At 41.4% G+C, this 23,786-nt stretch overlaps 1 protein-coding gene across 9 annotated transcripts in view; it reads left to right on the top strand.

Moving 5' to 3' along the window:
* dachd (dachshund d) overlaps positions 1-23,466 on the top strand; it is a 90,344-nt gene extending 66,878 nt beyond the window's left edge. The window contains exons 5-12 of one of the 9 annotated variants that reach the window (XM_034128811.1): positions 366-510; positions 660-791; positions 1,503-1,529; positions 13,256-13,401; positions 15,594-15,741; positions 16,426-16,584; positions 17,890-17,958; positions 21,912-23,466. In XM_034128811.1, coding sequence (XP_033984702.1) covers positions 366-510; positions 660-791; positions 1,503-1,529; positions 13,256-13,401; positions 15,594-15,741; positions 16,426-16,584; positions 17,890-17,958; positions 21,912-21,949 — 864 coding nt within the window. In that variant the 3' untranslated portion in view covers positions 21,950-23,466. Of the gene's footprint in view, positions 1-356; positions 535-659; positions 792-1,502; positions 1,530-13,255; positions 13,402-15,593; positions 15,742-16,425; positions 16,585-17,889; positions 17,959-21,911 lie in introns of all 9 variants that reach the window. The other 8 variants (XM_034128806.1, XM_034128805.1, XM_034128808.1 and 5 more) reach the window with 8 other exon arrangements.
* Positions 23,467-23,786: the final 320 nt, after the last annotated feature.

The raw sequence follows: 23,786 nt of genomic DNA, 5'->3' as shown, positions 1-23,786 counted from the left end.
CAACCAAGGTAACCCCCCCACCTTATCACCTGAATCTCCTCCTAGAGCACCATTGAGTTCTTTTTAACCAAATATCTCTCAGAGGGGCGTGGGGAGGGGCTCCTTATTTTCATAAGTAACAGACAGAGAATCAGCACTTTTGAAACAGGGCTGAAACAGAGGGGATTATGGGTAATGCTGCAATGCATGATCTGTTTGGTATGTGGAGCCAAACACTTCAGAGACATGTTTTGTATATATCTGAGACCTATAATATATTGATGAAAAACAGTACAATAGGGGACCTTTAAAATGCCTTACTGTTGTGTAACGTGTAAGTATATATTGTATATTTATTTTTGGGGTGTACTTTTCTGGCGCTGCTGGGGTTCCAGGAACGGGTGCCGGACAGTCCCTCCCCTGCTCCTTCCTTAGAAGACCACCGGAGGCCAGGCAGCCACCCGTCGTCCCACCGCAGCAGCAGCGTGTCCAGCTCCCCGGCCCACACGGAAAGCTCCTCAGACAGGATACGTACGTTTGTCACACAGATGAATGGTGAAGAACAAACGCACATTTGACTGCAGAATGCTGTTGTTTCTCTGTGATACCAAGACGAAGTAGAAATACGTCTTGCTGGCGATGTTCCTAACACCTCTGCTGTTTTCACATTCTCTCTCCAGCGATACACCACAATGGCATGTCCATGAACCACGCCCTGCTAGGCCTGTCCCCCAACATCCCGCCTGGGCCTAAAGAGGGAGACCTGGCCCACGACATGAGCCATGAAGCCAAGAGGATGCACAACGAAAAAGGTGAGATGGTTTTATTTAAAAGAGAAACACTTGATAGAGGGGTGTAGGCCACATGATACACAGTATGGAGTTATGGATTTCCCAATCCAAAAATGAGCTGTGATTTGTATTGTTTCCTTTTGAAAGCATCCATTTAAGTTAAAGACTTATAATAAGCTTAGTTCCTCCTATTGAATGTTCACAATGTATGAACATGACAGATGTTAGGAGAAACAAGCCACGTTTGTGCTCTACTGGACCCGCGCTATAAGAGGAGCCTTATAAAATAAGTTGTAATTTTGAGAATTAAGTCTTATAAAGACTAATTATAAAGACTAAGGCTCAGCAATTTAGAAGAGTAGGTTTGTAAAAATCAGTAGAGGCAGGAGAACACACTGAGCTTACAGTGGGTTCATTTTTCACCAAAGGCAGAACACATTTCTGAGACCATTGTTGGTAAAGGTGCCTCCAAGTGTTTTGAAGATCACACTCATTTTAACCCAAAAAAAATGAAAGAAGAAAGAAATTAGCATTAGCAGAAAACATTATTTTTGTCCGGTATATTTTCCTCGATCTTGAATAAGCCTGTGATTATTGTTGATGTTAGAAATGGGAAGGCAGGAGTTGTTTCACCCTCCCGATTTATCCCAGTTGTGGATTGTGTCAGTATAACAATAAACCGAAACCACTGTAGCCATTCAAACACTCAGTTTAATATTTCTTTTCTTACAGTCTACAAATCAAACATGCACTTCAGAGGTAAGCTATACAAGTGTAAATATGTGTGGATGTGTGTAAATGTTTGGATGAAATGTTGCACACACTTTGCTTGCTGTAAAATCTCTGTTTAAGGAACTCCACAGAAACACAGTGTTAGTATGTTTTCCTGCTGTAAATAATACACATTTATAAAACAGATTTTGTATTACACATGCTGCTGTTTGGTGATATCAGACAACTTCTAAAATGGAAATATATAGATAAGACATCGTTTTTTCACCAGAAAGAAATGTGTGTATAAAATAATGCTCAGATGTGACCTTCCTGTACACCCATTAGTCTAATTGTGTTACTGAAAATCAGATTTGACTTTTTAAATCAAAAGTTTTTGTTATATACCAAATTAATACTGCTATGTTTTACATATATGTGGAAAATAATGAGCGCTTTGTATAATGCACTTGACTTGCTGACATTTGCTTATTCCTATAATCCTCATTAACTCTGAACTTAAAGGGAAACATATTCAAAACCTCTATCTCATAGTCTAGAGTAAATGTTTTTATTATTAATTGCCGGCATTATTTCATTACAATTTCGCCGTGCTTGTAAAGAAAAAAAGAGAAAAGAAAAAAGATAGAAATCTACTAAGCGTGGCGGATTAAATACAAAATGAAGCAAATAATAGATTTCCGTATTCTCTGTTGGTTTTGAGCGGGGCGGGGGTGCTGTGCTGGGTGACGAAGGGTGGGGTTGAGGCTGATAATGATATTAAAACCACTGTGGAAATCATTGGGCTGTATGTTCCCTGTTGGCTAGGCTGACGTGAAGATCAGTGCTAGACCTTCACTCACAGGGTGTGAAGCAGTGAATAGTAATAATTAGCAGGATCATGAGCTGAATTTATGGGTCACAAACTGTCTAACTGTCTCTGCACGTGTGTCAGTGTGAGTGTGCGTCGAGCATACAGAGCACCGCAAACAGAAAAAGGAGATTTAATCAAGTATCCACGTATTAAATCACCTGAATGTTTCCTCAGTAACAGAAAATCTTTCTTCTTAACTGAAGTGCCTCCTCCACACTCTGGTAATCAACACAAATGAACTGTAATTTCTATGCAATATTCCAGCAGAAAGCAAATTACCCAGCAATCCACACCAATTCTAGCTAGTTGACCCACACACATCTGTCCACAAACACGCGCCACATTATCTTTTGAGATTGTCAATTCCTAATATGTCACTGGACTTGATTAGGATTCTGAGCTCTCCAGTGTGTGCACCAGAGGTCTCGGGCTGTGGAAAACATTTTTATAAAATAACCCATTAATGCAGAGGAGTGCAACTAAATTAGTTACCAATTTGCTGAGCATGAATTAATGAAGAGAGCTTCTCCCGGCTCCCACAGTTGTAATTTTCATAATAACCCCAGACCTTTATTTGGCAGGTTGTTTAGTTTTTTCGTTTGAAGGTTTTCATTAGTCTAATGAGGACTGTGCAAGGGCGAGCAGTCAGCACAATTTACATGAGGAAGCTATCATAATAAATGAGGCAATTTGAATAACATGCACAGGTTTATGCAGCGAGATAAGAGAGATTGTAGCAGCCAGATTCAGAGGTAACCAATACATTAGAACAAACTAATAACCAAAGTAATTCCAATAAAAGCTTTAAGTGAAGGGAATAAAATTAATGATAGATATATTGAACTGTAATGATATGATACATGATGCATTAGATTAATAAAATAAATGTGTTCCATTGTTAAAGAGGGGTGAGGCCTCGCCATCCGAAGCTTTGTTTATAGTGCGCTTTTTAATTAGGCTTGTTCATCGCATCAGTTTGTTTAGATAAATGAGATAACATTCCAATGGTTTAATGATATCTCTCCACTTGTTTGATCTTTATGATCCTGGCAGAGCATTAAATTCATCTCTTGCAATGCACTCTCTCAGAAGAGAGCAGGGTAGGCGCAGAGGAAGGATGCGGTGCCCCGGCTCATATGGAAGCTATTTAAATAGCCAGACACCTCAGAGACTGCCACTATAATGTCACATCACTCATATCCTATGAACATTTCTCATCTTTTTCATGTCATCTCTGCTGATGAAGGACAAAGGCTGTTTGTTGTTGTCTAAAAAAGACCATTTCAAAAGTTGTGTCACCCAGTGCAAAGTAACCAGATGGTAGTTGTTTTTGGGTTGTTGTTTGAACTTGATTGTTTTGTGTCCAAATTTCCCAGAGAAAAAAAAAAGGGGGAGATTAGATGATGTGTGAGAAAGAAGGCTAGTAGAAAGCTAAGTGTTATCTCACATGTGACTAATTGAATTGCTTCAAACAGAAAGTCTGTGGCGAAAGCTTCCGACAAGCCTCTGTCTCGTGAAACAGCAGGTAGCTGACAAACAAGGGGGACATTTGAAAGGTAAAAAAGCCTTTGGCTGTAAACTTACTTTGGACATCAAACACTTGACATCATTTTATTTCCTCAGGGAGAAGGTGTTTGAAACACAAGCCATATGTATGTACGTTGAAGTATAAGACTTTTCTGTAAATACCATGTGGCAGTTTAAGCATTTTGCCAACAACAAATTTCCCCACTTTGCCTCAGCCCTCCCACTGCAGTTAAACATGCCACATCTCTTTTACGCAGAGCTAGAGCGCCTGACAGGAGAGGCAGAGGCAGCTACAGTATGTAAACTGATTCTGTAAACCATATTTTAAAAGCTGGTGATTCACTGGTAATGTGATCTCGGCACTCCGATGGTAAATGTTATATATCCTTGTTGACATAACAGGAGATGCACTCGTAATGTCCTCCCAAGCACAAATGGATGCCTGTGGTGTGTTATGTCACCTCGAGGTGCATCCGTTCATACCTGCTATCAACCCTCGATGCATTGGTGTGACCACAATGGACTAAGCTGATTTGCCACGCCTTTCTTCTTTGTCAGGATGCTGCCTACATGTCCAGTTGCTGCTGCACTATCCGCAGCCCCCAGTTTACCGTGTGAATGATGAGCAGGTAGCAGTCACAGTCTATTACACACAGCTGCTTTGGGCAAGGACCTGTGGACATTGATGAGCTCATGTAGAGAGGGGAATATCTTTTTGAAAAGATGAAAAAGTCATTTCTAGCCTTTGTAGTCTTTGTTCTTCTCCTCCTTTGCATAAGCATTTGCAACGATAAAAAAGGAAGTTAGGGGACTTTGGGTTTGGCGAAAGTTTGAGCATCCATTGTGCGCTCTTTGTGGCGTAAATATTTCACTGACATTGATGGTAATCTTCCAACAGTATCATTAAAAAGTTAGATATGTTCAGTGTAAGCTCCTTCTCTTCATCTCCCTGACTTTAATGCATAGTGTTTTGTTCAGTCCTCCCGATGTCCTTGGCGTTGCTAGCTTCAAACACATGCTGACTACCTGACTTTCCCTAAGTCAGGAGGCAAGATCATTAGCCATCACAACCCTGAAATGTGACTTGGCAGACAATAATGCTTTATGATCAAACAACTTGTCAGTGCGTCCTGTTGAAATGAAAGAGTGCAAAAAAATAATTCAATAGAGGATCAATCAAATTTCCCCGGCCCATGTGAGAGATTGCTGATGGTGCAGAGAGGGGCTATTCCTCGAGGACATGGGAGTTCATTTGGATATTTGTTCTCCCCCTCATGAATGTTCCATTGCGTGACACCATCTCCTGCTAATCACATTTCACTGAAAAGGGGGGATGCTTTTAGGGACGTTGAAAAGAGAGAGGTTCTTTTTAATCTTTGAAATGCCTCAAAAGTGACAGAATGCTTTCTCCTGCCAAGACGTGAGCCTCGGATGGGGAGATAAATATGCTGTGGTCAGCTAAGTGTATCTAGTGAGCAGAGAGGCAAATTTAATAATGCATTATCATTCACTGGCGAAGGTGAAATCTCCCTGTCCATCAGAAGGCTGAGGCCTGTTTCATGTTACCCTTCACTGAAAATGAACAAGTGCTTTACTCAGCCATACCAGAGATGCACAGTAGGCACCGGTGCTCTACTATATATGCTGCTCTGGACTGTCAGGAGAACAGGTCTGTTATCACAGCAATCATCTCCCGCTCTTGACTGGAGACATTAATGATCACAGTTCTTATTCCTGATAAAACTGTTTTGAACAATAACCTTCTTTTTCCCTTTTTTTATTTTTGTGTTCTCGCTCTCTGAGAACACAAGGTGCGTTTTACATATCTGAGCATCTGCTATTATGCAGATTATGGGATCATATTTACCCGAATGCCCTTGGACAACAGCATTAAACAATTATGAAGATTATGTACAATGCCGAGAATTTGCGATTCAAAACAATTCGTATCTTCGCAGTGGCGGACAGATAAGGTTGACCCTGAATATGTATTTCTGTACTTTTGGAGACATTCTGCTGGGTTGTTTGTATAATTTAATATTTACATGTAAACAGTAATTAAGTGATGCTACCGACATGCCAGGGCCAGGCTCTGCCAAGGTAAACACCGGCCCTAGTAGTTTGCCACAGTCCATCATGTTTACAGACTGGCGGAGCCGAGTGCTGTTTGTGTGCTCTTGCTTGGCAAAGCCCATAAAACACCACCAATTGGATGCCGAGTGTTGCACACAGTCACTCTTATCGCCTGGCAGTCTGCTCGCTGACTTGAGGACATTGTGAGTCAAACCTTTAAATTTTCACTCTGCGATAATTACGCCGCTATACTTGAGCTTTTATATCCTTTCACTGAGAAAGTAAATCATTCCTAATAAAGAGAGGAAGAAAAGGGGGCGGAGGGAAAAGTGCTTGAGGACTAATTCTCTTCACTCCCTCCCTCTCTGCTCTCTATTCTGCTTTTTGAAAGCCTTTCTCTGAGTATTCCAGTCACCTTGACTTTGCAGCTGCAGCCTTATAGTCTGTTGCTTATCCTGCCTAACCCCAGCCTGTCAATTAGGTGTTTAAAAATTAATCTCTTTAACTGGAAATACCATGCCAGCTTTCTTCCGTCTGTAAATGAAGTGTTATTAATTCACACAGCGCAAAGCCAGTGTTATGAATAATGTTATCAAAACAGATTTCCACACGTTTAACACGTCGCTCCTATTAAAACCCCTTAAGTATTTTTATAACTGTGAAACCGGGACTGCTAATGGATTTGCATCAATTGTTGAGCGTCTGCAGCAGGCAGCCATAGAGCAGGGGCTCCGAAGCCAGGCCTTTTAAAGTTTACATTTCCGCTTTCCTTTTTTTGTCCTTTCATCTTCATTTAAAAGCAGCTCAGTATATCCAGTCTGGATTAGTGCCAGACGTCGTCGAAGCTCGTTCAGTAGCGAGAGAACAGCACAGTCTCTCCCTAAGGATTGCAATGCTAGGCAATGACACCAATGTGTCTCCCTGCCCCGCCCCCCTCCAAAACCCAGCATCTAGCAGCAGGCTATCTGGCCAACCACACCAAGCTAATACTTGTTCCATTAAAACCTAGTGATTACGGGGGATTTCCTCTCTGTTTGTTTGTTTGAATGCTTAATTATCAATATGTAATTGGCATGTGTATTGTGATGTTGGGTGCATATTCGGTGGCATACTTTACTGGAATGCACTTTGCTATCGGGTAGAAACAGGACTCCCCAGTCACTGTCTAAGTTAAGCTGCATGAGAAGTTGCTCTAATGAATTAATAAATGCTAAACAAAGGAGAACTAAACAAAGAGTGAGAAATAAATGGCTTGATGATTAGTGGGTCAGAGAGATTAGTGGGGTATACAGTACAAATGATCCCCTTCTGAAATAGGAATGATTCAGGCAAAATACCCAATCAATAGTTGAGGCCAATTTAATCTCCGGGATTCTTCTGTCAATAAACGGACCCAGTCATCGGAGGTCAATATGCAAAGGCAATCTAAACACCTCAAAGTGCCTCACTATAATGTCCTTCTTTGAGTATTATCTCCCCGACAGTTTGGGCCCATAGTCAATATGTGAATTACAGAAATCTATTCAAGTCTGCCTGGCTGTCATTTTCTTTTCCTGAGCCACAAGTTGATTTTAGCTCCTCCACCCTGAGCCTGCCGGTTGGACTAAAAGCTATCTAAGGTCATGGATTAAAAGCCGTGATCTCTAACCTTGCCCCCGTCCCTTTTTCGACCATTCCAACAGCGATCGTCTCTCTACACAAAATGCCATTTTGTCTCCACTACTGTTTGATAGTGTGCGCCGGCAGAAACAAAAGTCCTGTATGCTTTTATGCAGTCATCACAGTCAGCCAAGCCTGTAATCCTCAGAGGTCTGATAATGACATAGCCCCTGCATTTATTACATGGAGGAGAGGAGAGAGGGAAAACGCTGACTTTGAACAAATGAACACTCTGACCTTTATGCAATAAATATGACATGGGCCGCATAAAAAGACAAGATATCTTCCTCCTGAATGGAAGTCAACACAGATTCGGTTCCCTTGCCTCTTGCTCTCTCTGTTTCCATTTATCTCTCTCTCTCTCTCTCTCTCTCTCTCTCTCTCTCTCTCTCTCTCTCTCTCTCTCTCTCTCTCTCTCTCTCTCTCTCTCTCTCTCTCTCTCTCTCTCTCTCTATCTGTGGCTGTTTCCCTCCCTCTTTTTCCCGCTAACAGTTACACAAATGATGAAATCGATTTGAATTGTTTGCACCGTGATGTTGTGATCTATGAAGCACAATTTGTAGTTTGTATCACTCTCCGCTCTGGTAGTGTTCTACATAATGTACACGCATGGCAGATTAGTATGGACAATCATCCGTCAGAAGTCTAATCTCCATGCATGATTAGATTCCTTTAATTTAATCATTAGCGGGTGTTTTCTCAGTAATGAAAGCAATAGAAGAAATATCCTTTATTCACGCCAGAAAGAGACAGTTTCAACAGAGGGAATCAACCTTTATCTCAGTCTTTGTAATCTCGCTGTGATCCCAATTGAGCATCGCGATTGTCTCCTTTTGTCACCTCAGACTGCCTCTCTGACAGTAAAGGATTTATGGTTATTTCCTCCGTGCAGCCTGTCCATCTGTGGCTTCTCTCTTCATGTGGCCTTGAGAATACGATTCAATTTATTAAGGCAAAGCAATGGACTCATTACTTTTAAAAAGGTGGCAAGAGAGGGAGTGAGAGAGCGGGAAAAGTGACACACTGAATTGGTTATTAATGGAAAGGCACAGCCATAGGGCAGTTGAAATTTAATGATATCCTACAAGAAAATATGAGCGTGTCACTCTCCAAAAAGTCATGCTAAATGTCAACATTTTAAGGTCCCGGCGCTAATTTTATGCCTGTGCACAGTAATGTTTTGGAGAGCATTTAGGAAACACGGCCCAGTGGCCAGCCTGATTATCCCGCTCACCTTCTCTCCTCTCTCCAAATGGGTTTGTGCAGCAAGCGATTTCATCTCTAAGTGAAGGGAACATTAGGGAGGGGAGAAAGAGAGAGCGATAGAGGAAAACACGCGGTTTGATTTTCATGCTGTGATAAGAGAGTGGGAGCCAAATGTTACCTGTTAATCCAGCCCAAACCGGCCGGGGCTCTTGACTTTGTCCCCCAGCAGGGATGGGGCAAACACTCATTTTCCTCTCTCCGTGATGAAAAGGAAATTAGCTTAAATGTGATGAGGGCACATTAGTGTGTGTAGTGAGTGTGTGTGTGTGTGTGTTTGAGGGCTTTTTGTTTGCATACATCTGCTTGCGTGTGTGTGTTTTTTTCTTTCTTCACAGTGTATACAGGACATCACACACACATATGCACAACATATGCATGTGATAGTCATTCTAAAGGAATTTGCCTTGTATGGATTCATCGCGCACACATTCTCACAGTATGTCCTGTAGGTACTTCAATCTAACCCTCGCCTAGTTGCATTATGTATTATTAAGTACACATTTTCTGTCAAGAGACTTGAGAATAAATTATTTGTAACCTTTGGAAACCTGCTTCTACATGTGTATAGAATTTTAAAAACAAGATACACAAAATAATATCAACATTTATTAAGAAGAAAACCATGACATACTCTTAAGAGCTCTTTAAATCTGTTTAGAGCTGAATGTTTTTTGCCTCAGACACCCTTCAGAGTGCACACATCATTTGGAAGATAAGCTGGGCTCATGTTTTTTTAAAGTGCTCAAAATGCATGCAACTACTTTTTTTGCCAAGCATCACTGCATTTGTACCAGAAGACAGATATTTCCCTTGACAAGATTTGTCCAAATCCGGCGCTTTAAGTGCAGGTGGAATAATGCTGTGTTAGCTGCTAATGGCTGTCCGAGAGGTCATAACTACTCCATTTGAAGGAGGCTGGTTTCTCCGCAGCCCTGGCAGGTCAAATCAAATGTAATTGTGCAGTGAAGAGCAGAGCAGTGCCTTGCTTTGTGTTGGCTGTGCTGACAACCTCCAGGTTTAGCATTCAGTTATCCTGCTGGGAGGAACACAGGTTTGCAAGGACAAAGGCTTCACCTGTCAATATATCACACTGACTGGCCAGCCATATGTACCTCTGCTCTCCCTCCTCTCTCTCCTATCTCTCTTCCTCTCTGTCAGTCTTTCATTCTCTGCACACCCATTCTATTCCAGCCTCCTCTTCCTCCACCTATCTATCCATCCATCCATCTTCTGTCTTCAACCATCTATCTCTCCTTCCTGGCATCCTTCTCGTCCTCCTTCGCTCTCTTTGTGTGTCTTTCTGTATCTTCCACTCCTCTCGCTCACACTGAGCTCCGTGCGAGGACTCAGCTGAAATGTCCTGAGGGACCCAGTTTCAAACACAGGAACCAGAAACATATGGCACATTTTCAACTCCCAAGGTCAATTACAGCTATTTATCCAGAGATTGCAGCTAAATTTCCCAAGGTTTCTTCTAGATTTACCACAGATTGCAATGTGTGTCTGTCACATTTTAAATCAGGCCAGTTTCCTCTGCTTCTCCCCGCTCCCCGTGACTCTCCGTCAAATATTTCAAAGGCTTTCAAGTGGGTTTTAGACATGTTTTATCTCTGGTTATCATGTGCCCCATCTTTTTTTTGCCTCAGCTTTGCTAGGTCCAAGTGCCGCCTGCAACACAAATCTAATAACATGTAAATTGGAGATAAGCCCAGATCCCTCCAAGTGATATTTTTTACATTCATAGTTTGTCAAGTCAATTCCTGGGCCCCTGTTTTAGCAGCACAACACATGAGGAGTGAGAAAATTAACTGGATAGGTGATTCATCATTGCTAGCACACTGTCAAGGACTCCCTCTGCAGCTATCGAGAGCAGGGTGGAGGAGGAGGATGGAGAGAGGAGGGGGGGGGGGGGGGGCGTTGTTTTAAATTATGGCATTTCATTCAGAATGCATTGTATTTACAGCGTCCCATTTTTATTTGTGGCTCCTATTATCCGCCGAAACAGTTGTGCATGAAATGTTATTTGTGACAGGGGTGACCTGCGAGTGTTTTTCCACACAGTATTTCATAGTCGGGGGCCTTAACTGTACCTTTAGCGTACGGTAAGCACAAGAGGCTGTCACAGCTGCTGTTGGCAGCCTTGCTAGTGGAGAAATATCACCTGGAAACAGAGTACTCCATTCCACCAGCCCCCCATCACTCCAACGCCTGTCGCTGTAATTAAGTTGAAGTCAATGATTGTGGAGCAATGGTGAGAAATAAACATGCAAACACATGCCAGCATTTGCAGCCAGGCACAGAGAAAAAGAGGGGAGGGGGGGGGGGGGGGGGGGGGGGGGGGGGGGGGGGGGGGGGAAATAACATTAGAAGCAAAGAAACCACAGATCTAAAATCGTGTTCCACTGGAATTTACATTTGAGTTTCATTAAGCCAGTTTTGATTATATTGATTAAATTAGTCACTTATTAGCCTCCCATTTCCTTATTTTATTTTTTTTAAACGCCTGTATTTATGCATAGCTCCTGGTGGAAATGTTATCTGACAAGGGGTGCTGTACTGTAGTTGGAGTCTGTCGAACAAAACACGCTGTTTGCTTTTCCCAGAGCATGACAGGTTGTTTCCCCTGCAACAAAGCCATCAAATATTCTGTGTGATCCAACATTGTGTTGGAGGGGAGGCCTGCTGAGTGGGAAGCCGGAGTTTGTTAAAGCAATGATTTATGATTAATGCCAACACTAAATAAGGGACAAAGTGCCTACAGTACAAATCAATTACAAAGCTACAACAGCAGACCTTTCCCCGAGGTCTACTAACGTCTCTAGTTGTTATGCTGATTTTATTGGAGGTGGGTGAAGCATGCATATAATACATGCAATGCATCTATATCAACCTGAGCTGGAGCCAACTGTAATGCTTTTGATCTTTGATTAGGTCTTTTATTGAGATAAAATGGGACTTTCATGTTGTGCCACTGTATAAGGAGAGTGCATTTTATATTTCCACCCACACGCCCACGTCAAAACGCAGACAGTACTGCACCAAACAAAACAAATTACCACAAGAGTGGCTTCTTAAAAGTAGGCAATTCATTATTTTTATGAAGTCAAATTATAAACAAATTTTAATCCATTAGGCAACCATCCATTCTAATTAATCAACAGGAGTGAACTCCATCTGAAAAAGGAGAAAGGTTGTTTACTCTCTCCACGGACCAGCGGTGCATATTTCACCATCTTTCCCCTCTCAGAGAAATAGAAAAAAAATCCTTCTTCAAATTACAAACCTAAACTGTGAATCCTAACACTCGACTTTTGGCGCGGAGATGTTTCCAGGGCATTTGCAGATGCTTGAAATAATCTCCAATGTTTTTGCTCAATCTGCTCTGAGGATGGGTGAAATAAATACTTTAAACTAATTAATGTAAGACCAGCTGTTCCAAGCACTTGGCTAGCGTTGGTGAATATTGATGGGAGGGAGAAGCAGGGCTGTTCAGCTCCACTCTCTGTTTGTACAAGATTCAGCCTGCCACATAAACAGATATGAATACTGGATGAGAGCAGAGAGGTGCTGTGCACAACACAGCCAGGGTTCCACATTACAAATAAAAGTTTTTTCCCCCTTTTCATTAAATTAACAATTAAACAGCTGATGGTGCAGACTTCCTGCGGAGACCTTTTTAGCCGGTACGTGCTTAATAGACTGGCTCTCTGCAAGATGGTAACACTTGGCTTGGTAAAAGCTCACTGGACAAAAACATGTGTCAGATCTGATGGGGAAACAAACGGCGGTGTCTTGACATACTGTTTTAGTTTGACCAGGCTGTATCTGTGTCTGCCTCCCGCCTTCTCTCCCTCCCCTCTCCTGCTCCTCTCCCCTCTCCTCTGAGGCCTGGTGGAGAGGCTGGACAGCAGATGGCAGGGCCCTACCCCTCTGCCGGTGATGAATGGAGGATGATGTCATCTTAGGTTTTGACAGGCACCCGTGCGTGCGTACACAAAGGAAGCCCGAGCCTCTGGGGTCGAACTGCGGGCCTGCTTCTGATTTTGGAGTCCACATGACATATCTTAAATGGGGGGGGAAGCTGGATTTATGTCCTGGTAGATATTGTTTAACCCCACGCGCGGGCCTTGTGAAGAAGCAATACAAAGGAATCTCCAAGGGGACTAGTCAGACCACTATATTACTGAGAGGAACGCTGGGATTGGCTGCAGCAGGTCCATATCCACCAGTCACTGCTCTGGTCAATTCAAGTCAGGGTCAATATGTGTCAGCATCGCCAAAAACGACTCACTTATTCTACCACCTAGTTCGTTTTCACTCATAAATGTTCTGTGAATTATGAATCTAGTTCCAATGTTATTGTTTTTCTTTGCAGAGGACAACCCAATGTGCACCCCGACAGCGAGAGAAAGCTACGAGAGGTTGTCATTTGCTGGACAGGCCCTTCCTCCGGGCTTCCCCTCACCCTTTCTCTTCCCAGACGGCTTGTCGTCAATAGAGACTCTCCTCACCAACATACAGGTATTTTCCAGTGATGGTTGTGATCTCATAACAATACAGCTTTAAAAGGTTTTGACACGACTTTCAGCAACTTCTGATGGTTTATACAGTGAATGATCTCGGCACTGTATTTAAAAAAGTATTTGGCAGAGGTACAGTACATGTTGTCAGGCTCAAGGAAAAGCCTGACAAAATTCCCAAACAATAATTGATTCAAGCTGCTATGAGTAAATTGTACATGTGATCGGGGCATTTTGGGATTCTGATGTCAGTTGTTTGCTATTGAACATGGACACAATCCCTGTAATATGTCTTTGTTGCAACTTCCCCTTGAGGGCGCCAAAGTGAAACATCATTTTAAAAAATCCCCTTAACGTAACTATCTGCGCAATTTTTCCAAACATCGTTGATTTTGGACCATGGAGTCTTAACTCGAGAACTAAGCAGCTGCAAACTCCATCCGCTACTGTAAAAAGAAACAGGGATTAAATTATTTCCAAAGCTCCTAAAAAATCTAGCGATACAATGCCGATCTATTATGTCGTGAAGGCTTCAGGACTAAATCAGTAAAAAAATACTTCCTTTATCTCCGAACATAAAACTAAGCAGGTGTTTTTAACAGCAATAGTTTTTCAACAATTCAAGGATTTCCATTCTAGAAGATGTTCGTAAAAGTCATTGCCAATTTAAAATGTTCAGTCAAAAAAGGTGGACGTCATCCACATCGTCCTTCCAGTAACATGAACATCAGGACTAGAAAAACACTGGACTGTAAATCTGCATACCTTAACAATACCCGTCTACTCAAGAGTGCTATTTAGGCTCCGGCTCCATCCCCCTCAGTCAGAAAGATGAATGTGTTGCCTTCTGTCTGAGTGTAATGATGTGTATACACTGCTGCCCTTCTCCTTGCACTCGTACCGCTGGCATCCGAGTCCTTCTTCTCCTTTGACTCTGTGTGGTAATTAGAAAGTCACAAGTAAAGCCGTCGCAGGCTCCCAACACTCCACTAAGTCATCTTTGATAATGATCCTCGCCTTGGATATTTATATACAAATCAACAAAATGAAGCCAAGCAGAAAATTAAGATAAAGCAACTTAGAGTAAATTGGGGTCAGAAGAATCAACAATTAGTAAGATATAGCCCAGTGCATTCGATATAATTGCATGTGGATGGGGAATATTTGTGAGGAAAATGGCCGTGCGGCTTTTTTCTCACCAGAACGCAGTCTCGCATCTTTCAATTTCGGAATATCAGGAGTATATTTGGAATGGCAGTAATGTAATTGATACATGATGGGATACTTGTCATTCATATTATTCATTCCTGGTGTGCTGTGTGAGGAGCTTGGAAATGTGCTACAGAGACTAATGTATATCAATACCAATCCAGTTACAATTGTCAGCTGTGTAGTAAATGGGAAGAGAAGGATAGTTTAGGAACATAAGGACGTACAGATCCAGTCTGTAGAGTAAAGATTCTGACCTTTCCCATAAACCTTTAACCCTATACTTAGCAGAGTGGAGCTCTGACCAATAGGTGAGCTCCATCTTAACCTCTAGTGTCTATCAAGCTTCTGTCTGGTTCAGTTCAGTTCACCTCTAAAATGTATTGTCTATCTACATATGTATCTAATATATCCTATTCCAATTACTTGTATAAAGACTCTCCTTGCACTATTTCTATTCTATTTGATTTGGATTACTTTTTTTATTATGTTGCACCGTTATAGGAGCCTGTGACCTAAGATTTTCATTGACATATCTACACTGTAGCAATGTACAAATGACAATAAAAGCCTTGCATCTTGTATTGCACAGCTCTGTCCAAAAAGGTGTCAGAAATTCCCAGTGCTCTCAAATGATCCAAAAAATAGTTATTACAAAACTTTGGGAGATCTAAGCTCATGTTCCTAGATCTTGTGGGAGTTGTGTTGCAGCTAAGAGGTACAAACATCTTCACTAGGACCATCAAAGGTGGTAATACGCCTGAAAGCCATCATGTAGCAGCAGTCAGTTTTAGTCCCTGAGTTCTGCCTCACCACTGAGGGCAGTGTGAGAAGACACACTTTCCATGGGGTTCGCTGTCACTTCCTCTTGAAGCTCTTAAATAGCCCACATCACTCTCTCTTTCCCTTGCCTATATCTGTGTGTACATACTGTGTATAAACATATGTGTGTGTGTGTGTGTGTGTGTGTGTGTGTGTGTGCAGGGCCTGCTCAAAGTGGCCATTGACAACGCGCGGGCTCAGGAGAAGCAGGTGCAGCTGGAGAAGACGGAGCTGAAGATGGAGCTGTTCAGAGAGAGAGAGCTCAGGGAGACTCTGGAGAAGCAGCTCGCCATGGAGCAGAAGAACAGAGGTACTGCCTGACGACTACACACACACACTCAGCCATGTGTGTGTGTGTGTGTGTGTGTGTGGGGGCATGCGTAAATGTGTGTGTTCTCCCAGCAGTTCACAGGCGTATGCTCATGTAGATGTGATAGCTCCTGAATGTACATCCCCGCTCCTGCATGTATGTTTTAATGTTTCTTATTGCAACAGTGACACGTTCGACTGCGTTTCTTTGGTTACACACACGCACGCAGACACGCTGTGATCTCCTTAGCGCCGCTTTCCCTGCTCTTAGTCAGTTGACATAATTGGTAATACACATTCATTTAGAGAAATTCACTCTCAGTCTCATGTTAAATGCATCAGCTTCTCATGCTAACTGTGTCGTTTAGGTTTAATGAGAGAAATTCATGAAAAATATCCCAATACATTTTTCAATTTGCTTTAATTCCCTCTAGCAGTTTGTTAAGTCGCAGTCGGTATTTTCTTTTATTAAGGAGGATCTTTATGTATTATCAAATATTTAGCTTTAATTGATTTCCCTTTTTTCTATTATAGTGTGCTAGATTTTTTTTAAATGTGATTATTATTTTTCCCTGCTAGAATACAATGGCTACAGTAATCAGATTTCTGTCCAAAAAAAGGAAAAAGGCTACGCTCATTTGCCCTACAGCTCATTTATTGTCACTGTGGACTTTCTCCTTCGCAGCAATCATTCAGAAGCGTCTGAAGAAGGAGAAGAAGGCCAAGAGGAAACTCCAAGAAGCTCTGGAGTATGAGTCCAAGAGGAGAGAGCAGGTGGAGCAGAGCATGAAGCAGCCATCGCCCTCCGACAGCATGCGCTCCCTCAACGGTCAGAACTTCCACAGTGAGACACAATCCTAAACATTTCACTTTGACACACTCAACAGGGTTGTAAATGGGCCAAAAATAAGAGGAAAAATGACAATCTGTCAGTTCAAAATGTGATTTTTCAGGACATGAAAGTCACCTGAAGCAAATATTGTGACGTCTTAGATGACTTTATTATACTTGATTATAGAAATACTAATAAACCAACTCGCATGCTGACTGTTATCTTATCATGAGCCTTAAATGAAAAGCTGTTGTGAGTGCTGTATCTTATCTCAAGTGCACATTTTCATCAGGAAGATCCAGATAGCGGAAAATAGTGCGTGAAATTGGTCTTAAATTAAATTCCGAGCGGCTTTATAAAAAGTCTTAACTCTAACTTGCCTTGAGCTGTAAGAACCCTGTGTTCATCCCTGCTTTCCATTCTCATAACGCTTCGTTATATAAATAGTGTGTCTTGATTATTCCGTTGTGAAATGTCTAACTATAAAGAAGCTGATTATAGTTCTTTAAAAGCCCACGGTGACATCTTCAAATGCCTTGTTTTTACTTCTTAATGTCCACATCCCAAAACCTAAGAATGCTATAAAAAAAAGTGTAAAAATAAGTGGAACGAATGCTCAAAAAATAATTTAAACAATCAATCATCCACAAACTTGCAGATTAATAATTGTCGAATCCTGTAATGCATACTTGACAGTTTAATTATTAATACAGATATAAAGTTACTGACCAAATATCCAAGCATTAAAGTTAAGAAGAGTATTTTTCATTATTTTGATCTGACAGGAGTTACTACTCAGTTGCAAAGTGAGGCATTACAAAACACGATGAGCTCATCACACATGATTTATTGTCAGAGTTTAAACTACCCAGTGCGTCAGAAAAAATAGTTTAAATGCGACAAAGAGTAATGGGATCATTTGTATACAAAGTTTTTCATTTATATCGGTCAAATCATTTTTAGTGATTGTCTAAGTTAAGAGCGTTTGTGGCCAGCAGCAGTTCACAATACAATGTTAAAAGAGCAGTTACAAAAGTGCTAGTACAATTGAACCTTTGACATATTGATGGACTTAACAATCACTTGAATGCAGGGTTAGATTTGAATATTCCAAAGTGTTAAATGAAAGATTTGAGCTCCTTTTCCTCCACTAGTGTTAAGTGTAGTTCCTCCCATGCACACATGGAGGTAGATGCGATGGAGAGATATAGCTTGAAGGCTGGGTCTCTTGTTTTGAATGAGCGATGCTGTGAAGCTGGCGTTGTGATGGCTTGATGTCACGGATGTTTAACGGCGGCGATCCCTCTCTCCTCGCAGACTCTCTGACCCCTGAGATGGAGAGTGACCGCAGCAGTGGAAGAACAGATGCTGAAAGGACAATACAAGGTACAGGGGCTCAGATGAGACAATAAATCTCTCTCTCTTCCTCTGGCTCTCACTCTTGCTCTCTTTTTCTCCCCCCCCCACCCCTCGCTTCCTCTCTCGCTCCCCCTCACACACACACCGCTTCACTTTATGAACATTAGTGTTTCTGTGCCTGCTGTTCAGGCATACAGCTCGCCATCTGGGCCACAGCACTAGGTCAAGATCATTGGTTTTTCCTGTTGAAATAATATTGTTTTTTACTTGACTTTTAGTGGCTTTGGTGAAGCTTTCTCAGATCTTTGTCGGAACCCCCGTACAACGCAGTAGATAAAATAGTCTCAGCTAGAATGTCGCAGAGAAAGACAGAAGTGTTTTGTTTACAGCTCAGGAAGCATTAATGAGTCATAAAACCACAAAAAGCAGTGCAATCCCCCCTTTGATGGTAATAAACGGGGCAAATCAATCCATTTTATGAATAAGCCTTGTACATTTTTAATGGTTTGTTTGTTTGTTAGCCTTGGGGGTGCAGTATGTGTTTGGGGAAGGGCGCGCTCGTGATAACCTCTGTAGACTGTCTGCTATCTGTGTTTACCCAGATACAAGACACCTTGCAGAGGTTGAATATCCTCATTATTACTCGGACGTCCCCCTTTAATACGCCTCGGCTGCGTGTGCTCACAACCGCCCTTATCAGTGGGAGGGGTCCCAATGTATCTGGGAAAATGCTCCGTGTCATTTTGGTTGTGAAAAGTGGGAAATATTCCTCTTTGTATGCGAGAATAAGTTGGGTCCCTTTAACTCTCTAATGTTTGATTGGTCTACTTGAACTGATATTTTGTGAAAGGGCAAAAAGAACGAGAGAAACGATGACTCCTCCGTAATTAAATGTCATTCAGTCACTGCGGGGATCTGAGGCAGTTTGATGTCCCAAAAAAAGGAAATCCATATGTCATCATTTAAATACAAAGATGACTTGCAGATACAGCGTAATTATAGCCCCCTATTTCATGCCAAATTAGTACATTTAGCCACTTTAATTTCCTTACACTTCTATGAAGAGCTGGCCCTTTTGTGGGGCTATTGTATCAAATGAAACGTGTTGAATCTTCACATTATAGCGACAGCGGCCATTGTTCTGCTTAAATGTACAGCCACAGATCTTTTTCTTTGCTTTTTAGAAAAAAATCGAAACCCTATTAGGAACAGCACAAAGCAGCCATATCATTTCTGCGGTCTCAATCACTCTGATCATCGCCTTGAAGAGTGGGATGAAGGAGGGAGCTGAATAACAGGCAGCATTTTGTGTTTTTGTTCAATTAGAGAAGCATTTGTCTGCCACCCATGTCTCCCCTGCTCTACTCCGCAAGCCTCGCTGTATAATTAACCTCAAATGGCAAAAAATGATGTTGATAAATTACACAAGCAGAAGGGAAAAAACAAGCCTATCACTCGCATGAAAGCCGAGAGAAATGTGTGGGTATATTCTCAACTCCAAACTCAGGGAGGCTGAAAGGAGAGAGAGAGGGAAGAAACAAATAATAATGAGGGCATAATTTTAGAGAACTAATTATTTCTATTTGTCTTTTGTCACACTTCTCTAATTCTGCGATATTAACACAGTCTGTGTTTATTAATTGCTTTTACAATGTTTTGAATCGCGTCCAAGAGGGAACGTGGCTCTTTTCACAGGCAGAGAGCTACTGGGACTGCACCTCGCCAGTACTGCCTGGCAACGGTGCGCATGTGAATATCTTCCCCCAGTATCTCTCCTGGTTCCCTGCCGCCTGCCACTCGGTGTGTTCGGCGAGTTTACACGACCCTGTGCACAGAGATAAAGTTCTTTGTTGCAAGATTAAACATCAAAACAGTTAAAGTGAAATTAAAATTAAATGAATGAATGTCACTGAAGCAAAAAAGACTGTAATTAATGGATCCCTTAATTGTCTTCATAAAATATTTGCATGGGCATAATTTGCATAATTTACATGTATTAATTAATCTTTCAAAGGAATTTTATGCTGAGAGAAGCCAAAAATTCCCTTTGTTTTATTTAGCATCTAATGAAATATTTATTCTCTTTAATGAACTTTTCATCTTGATTTGAATATAAAAATACTAAAGTTTTAACATATTTTAATGAGGCGGTCCTTCATAAAACAATGTGTCCGGACGTCACCGATTCTTCTAGTCATGTGTGTAAAGCAGATGTTTCAACATTTGCACGAATATTGCGCGCCGATTTGAAAAAAGGGAATTGAAGCAGTGAGATTAGCTTATCAGACCTCCTCACTCATTCCCTGTCTTTCATTATAATTTCATCTATTAGAAGCAAAATGCTGCAATATTAAAGCTGCTCTCGACAACGTGTTAAATGTCGTCATCCGTCTTATAATCTTCCTTTTCATTAACACCCTTTACAAACTGCTCCAACTGTGAAGCCGGGCCGGCAGGTAGACAGACTGCGAGGTGAGCCTGTGATGTTTCAGCTGCTCTTTTTATTAAGGTGTGTGTACGCGTGTGTGTCAAGTTGTGTATCCCGGCGCACACTCTTAGCACTCTCCGGCCCCCACCCCCCCACCGACCCCCTCCCCGGCTGTCTGTTTTTCCATCGCGCTGCATTCATGCTGTAATGACTTTTACACAGAACTCTGTGGTTGTTGCTTGAATAGAGGCAGCCATAGTGCAATGCCTCCGAGACCTACGGCAGTGCTGGGTAATTAGCCTGTGTGTTTGTACACCCCCCCCCCCTTCCCCCCAACACACATACTGTACGCACACACACACACACACACACACACACACACACACACACACACACACACACACACACACACACACACAAGCCTTTGTTGTCTCCTCTGCATGCACGGCGATATATAAAACAGGCTAATAGGGGGAACAGGACCAATTGATAAAATATTGATAATGTAATGAGTACAGATTTTAAATTAAGCACAATTTGTTAGTGGTTAAATAATGATAAAAATGCTTTTTAATTATAGAAAATAATGTGCTTTACATGTGACTCCCAGCGTTAGTAGAAGCCCTTCCAGACATTGTAACCAGGTGTATTCTCATGTCTCTGTAGAACAGGAGTCAAGCGTTTCCTCGAATGTCCCGCGCTGCTTGTGTCATGTCCAACAACTGGCGCTGCTAAATGTCTTTGTGTGCGTTTCTCTTGAACATTGAATTATTTAGGGCGCGCTGCCATAGAGAGGTGTGCTTCTTAAAGGCATTACTGTAGCATTCTCCGGCAGAGGAAATGTGAAGGTAATAAACGTCAAACATGCTCCTGAGCTGTGCCTAACAGATGCTTTTACCAGCTCAGCGTCGGAGCAGCACTGCTCGCTCAGGCGAACACTCAGACAAGAGTGTTCGCTGGAAATGGACAAAGCTCGTTAGGTTGGAGGTGTCTGGAGATAACGCAGCAGAGGAATGTCTGCCGTTTTCAATAAACACTATTTCCATGCAGGAAATGTCACTTAGAGAGCGCTTTACATCATGAGTGCAGTATTATGTTCAAACAAGCACATCAGTAGAGATGTCTTCAACACAATCCCGATGCGAGGAAAGTGGTGATGATATCTGCTTTTACAGAAGGGGCTGTGTTTGTAGTGAAATATTCATGTAACTGTGTAATTATATTGATGTACTGTGTATGATCCTTAATTCAAAAGTAAAAAATGTGATATTGTTAGTCCCATTTTCTTTCTACCTGACACCATTATAATTTCTTGTTTTTATTTGCAGTGAAGTAATGGACTCTGCATGATATTTAATCATATTAGTCATGGTTGCTAACTTAATCTTATCCGTAAATCGGTTTCTGAATCCATAGTAACACCGCTGAAAGTGAAAGACTAGAGGGCAGCATTTTGAAGTTTCATCAACAATCACTTCCTGAATTGTGCATGTGCGTCAGCAGGAAGTTAGCTGTTGGCTAATCCTTGGCTCCTGTGTGTCCTCTGTTGCAGATGGAAGACTGTTCCTGAAAACCACAGTGATGTACTGATACGGCCGTGAAGAGCTGGAGGAGAAATACACACACAAAAAATCTGAAAAAACACGGAAAAAAAGAAAACCCATGAAGATTCTCAAGAGCCCTTATCCAGGCTGATTTAGTAGAGGGAAGGAGTCAAGCTGCTTGTAGAAGTTGAATGGAAATGCTGTGTTCACCCAAATGCTGAAGGAGGTTGTGTCTGAATGTAGAATAAGAATTTCTCACAGAGGCCAACATTAAGTAGTTTGATAGAAGAGGTGTTGACATAGCGGTTGGCCTACGTGAAGGATAAACGCATATATCGAGCACAGTAAAAACGTACCCATGGTACACTGTTGGTAATAACTCGTAAATTCACAGCACTGAAGATTTTTATACTGTATCTCAGCCAGCGAGAAAGCTTCAAAAAAGAGATTGGACTGAAGTTTTGTTTTTGTATTTCAAATTGAATTTTTCTGAGAAGCTAAAAATGACACGTGGAGATGGAAAAAAAAAAATGTGAATCTATCCATGTGATCATCAAAAGAGAAGATTGATTTCCATGTTTTCTAAATTAGATGACAATACAATCAAGTTTCCTTTTTACCATTGTTGTATATACAAGATCTGATGATAATGATAGGAGAACTCACTCTATCGAACCCCAGCGGATTGATAAGGTATGTGTATATAACGTTAAGAGGTATTGTGTATGCTGTAGAGCTAGTAGGCAAACAATACCACCATTTATATAAACCTACAGTTTGTTTTGTTCTATTTCTGAGCCATCATTCTTTCCTATAGCTGCCATTTTGGTGAGAAAGCATGCAGGCATGTAAATGTTTGTCCTGGAATTATGATATTTAATAAATCCTATATTGTGCTGAACAAATCTTAGGGTTGACTCACTCCAGCCCAGATGATTTTGAAAAACATAACTATCAGACATTTCACTTTCAAAATGAAGACTTTTGCTGTCAATAGTACTGTAATCTTTGTAACAGAGGTAATATTTCTTGGAATTTACTGTACATTTTTTGTCATGAGACACACTCAAAAACAACGCCTCTCGATGCTTTTCTAAAAAAAAATATCAAGACGAATAATCGCGTGTCAGCTTGAGAAACAATCAGTCATGACAGAACTCTACGGACTGAATGTCATTTAATAACATTGCTCAAATCGCTGTTGAACGTACACACTTTTCCTTTCCTTTCTAGAGTGTTTCATGATATCCTGATGAGAAGAAAAAAAACATAAGTTATAATTTTCCTGTTACTTTCCCTGAACACTTTTGAATTGTTGGTGCTGAAACACCTGTGTATATTCTCTAGACATAATAAGCTGATGTCAGTCCTTTAACTGCAGAACAGTTTAGACCTTATGTGTTACAATCAGGAGCGGAGGAGTGTCCCATGTTCACGATGTGTTTGTTCTTTTTGTTCTCAATGGAGTGTCTAGGTCTGTTGTCACTGATAACTTATATAGCTTCTCAAATCATCTCTTCATTGTACTTCAAATTCAAATAAAGTTAACATGTTGATGATAAACCACATGTGAGTTAATGTTGCCTGAACACACCTCTGTCGCACTTCTGCTCACAAGGCTGAGGGGTTTTGAGAGACACACACTGAACATTTGAAATTCCAGATACAGCTTTTAATACATTTCAATATTCTGAAATGTAAGCAGGTGTTGTGAGCAGCTCTTTTTTCATTTTGAAATATTGTGTTTTTGGCATATTTAGCCCTAACTCATTCCATGTATTATGTATAGCCTAAAAAACATTGCAGGTAAACTGTAGAAAACAAATGAACATATTGTTCTTCACTTTTAAAAAAAAATGTTTATGGGTATCAAAGGATTGGAA

This window comes from Trematomus bernacchii, unplaced genomic scaffold (assembly GCF_902827165.1).
Source record: "Trematomus bernacchii unplaced genomic scaffold, fTreBer1.1, whole genome shotgun sequence".
Classification (NCBI taxonomy): Eukaryota; Metazoa; Chordata; class Actinopteri; order Perciformes; family Nototheniidae; genus Trematomus; species Trematomus bernacchii.
The sequence above is the reverse complement of the archived record's forward strand: the minus strand, read 5'-3'. Positions and strand labels throughout refer to the sequence as shown.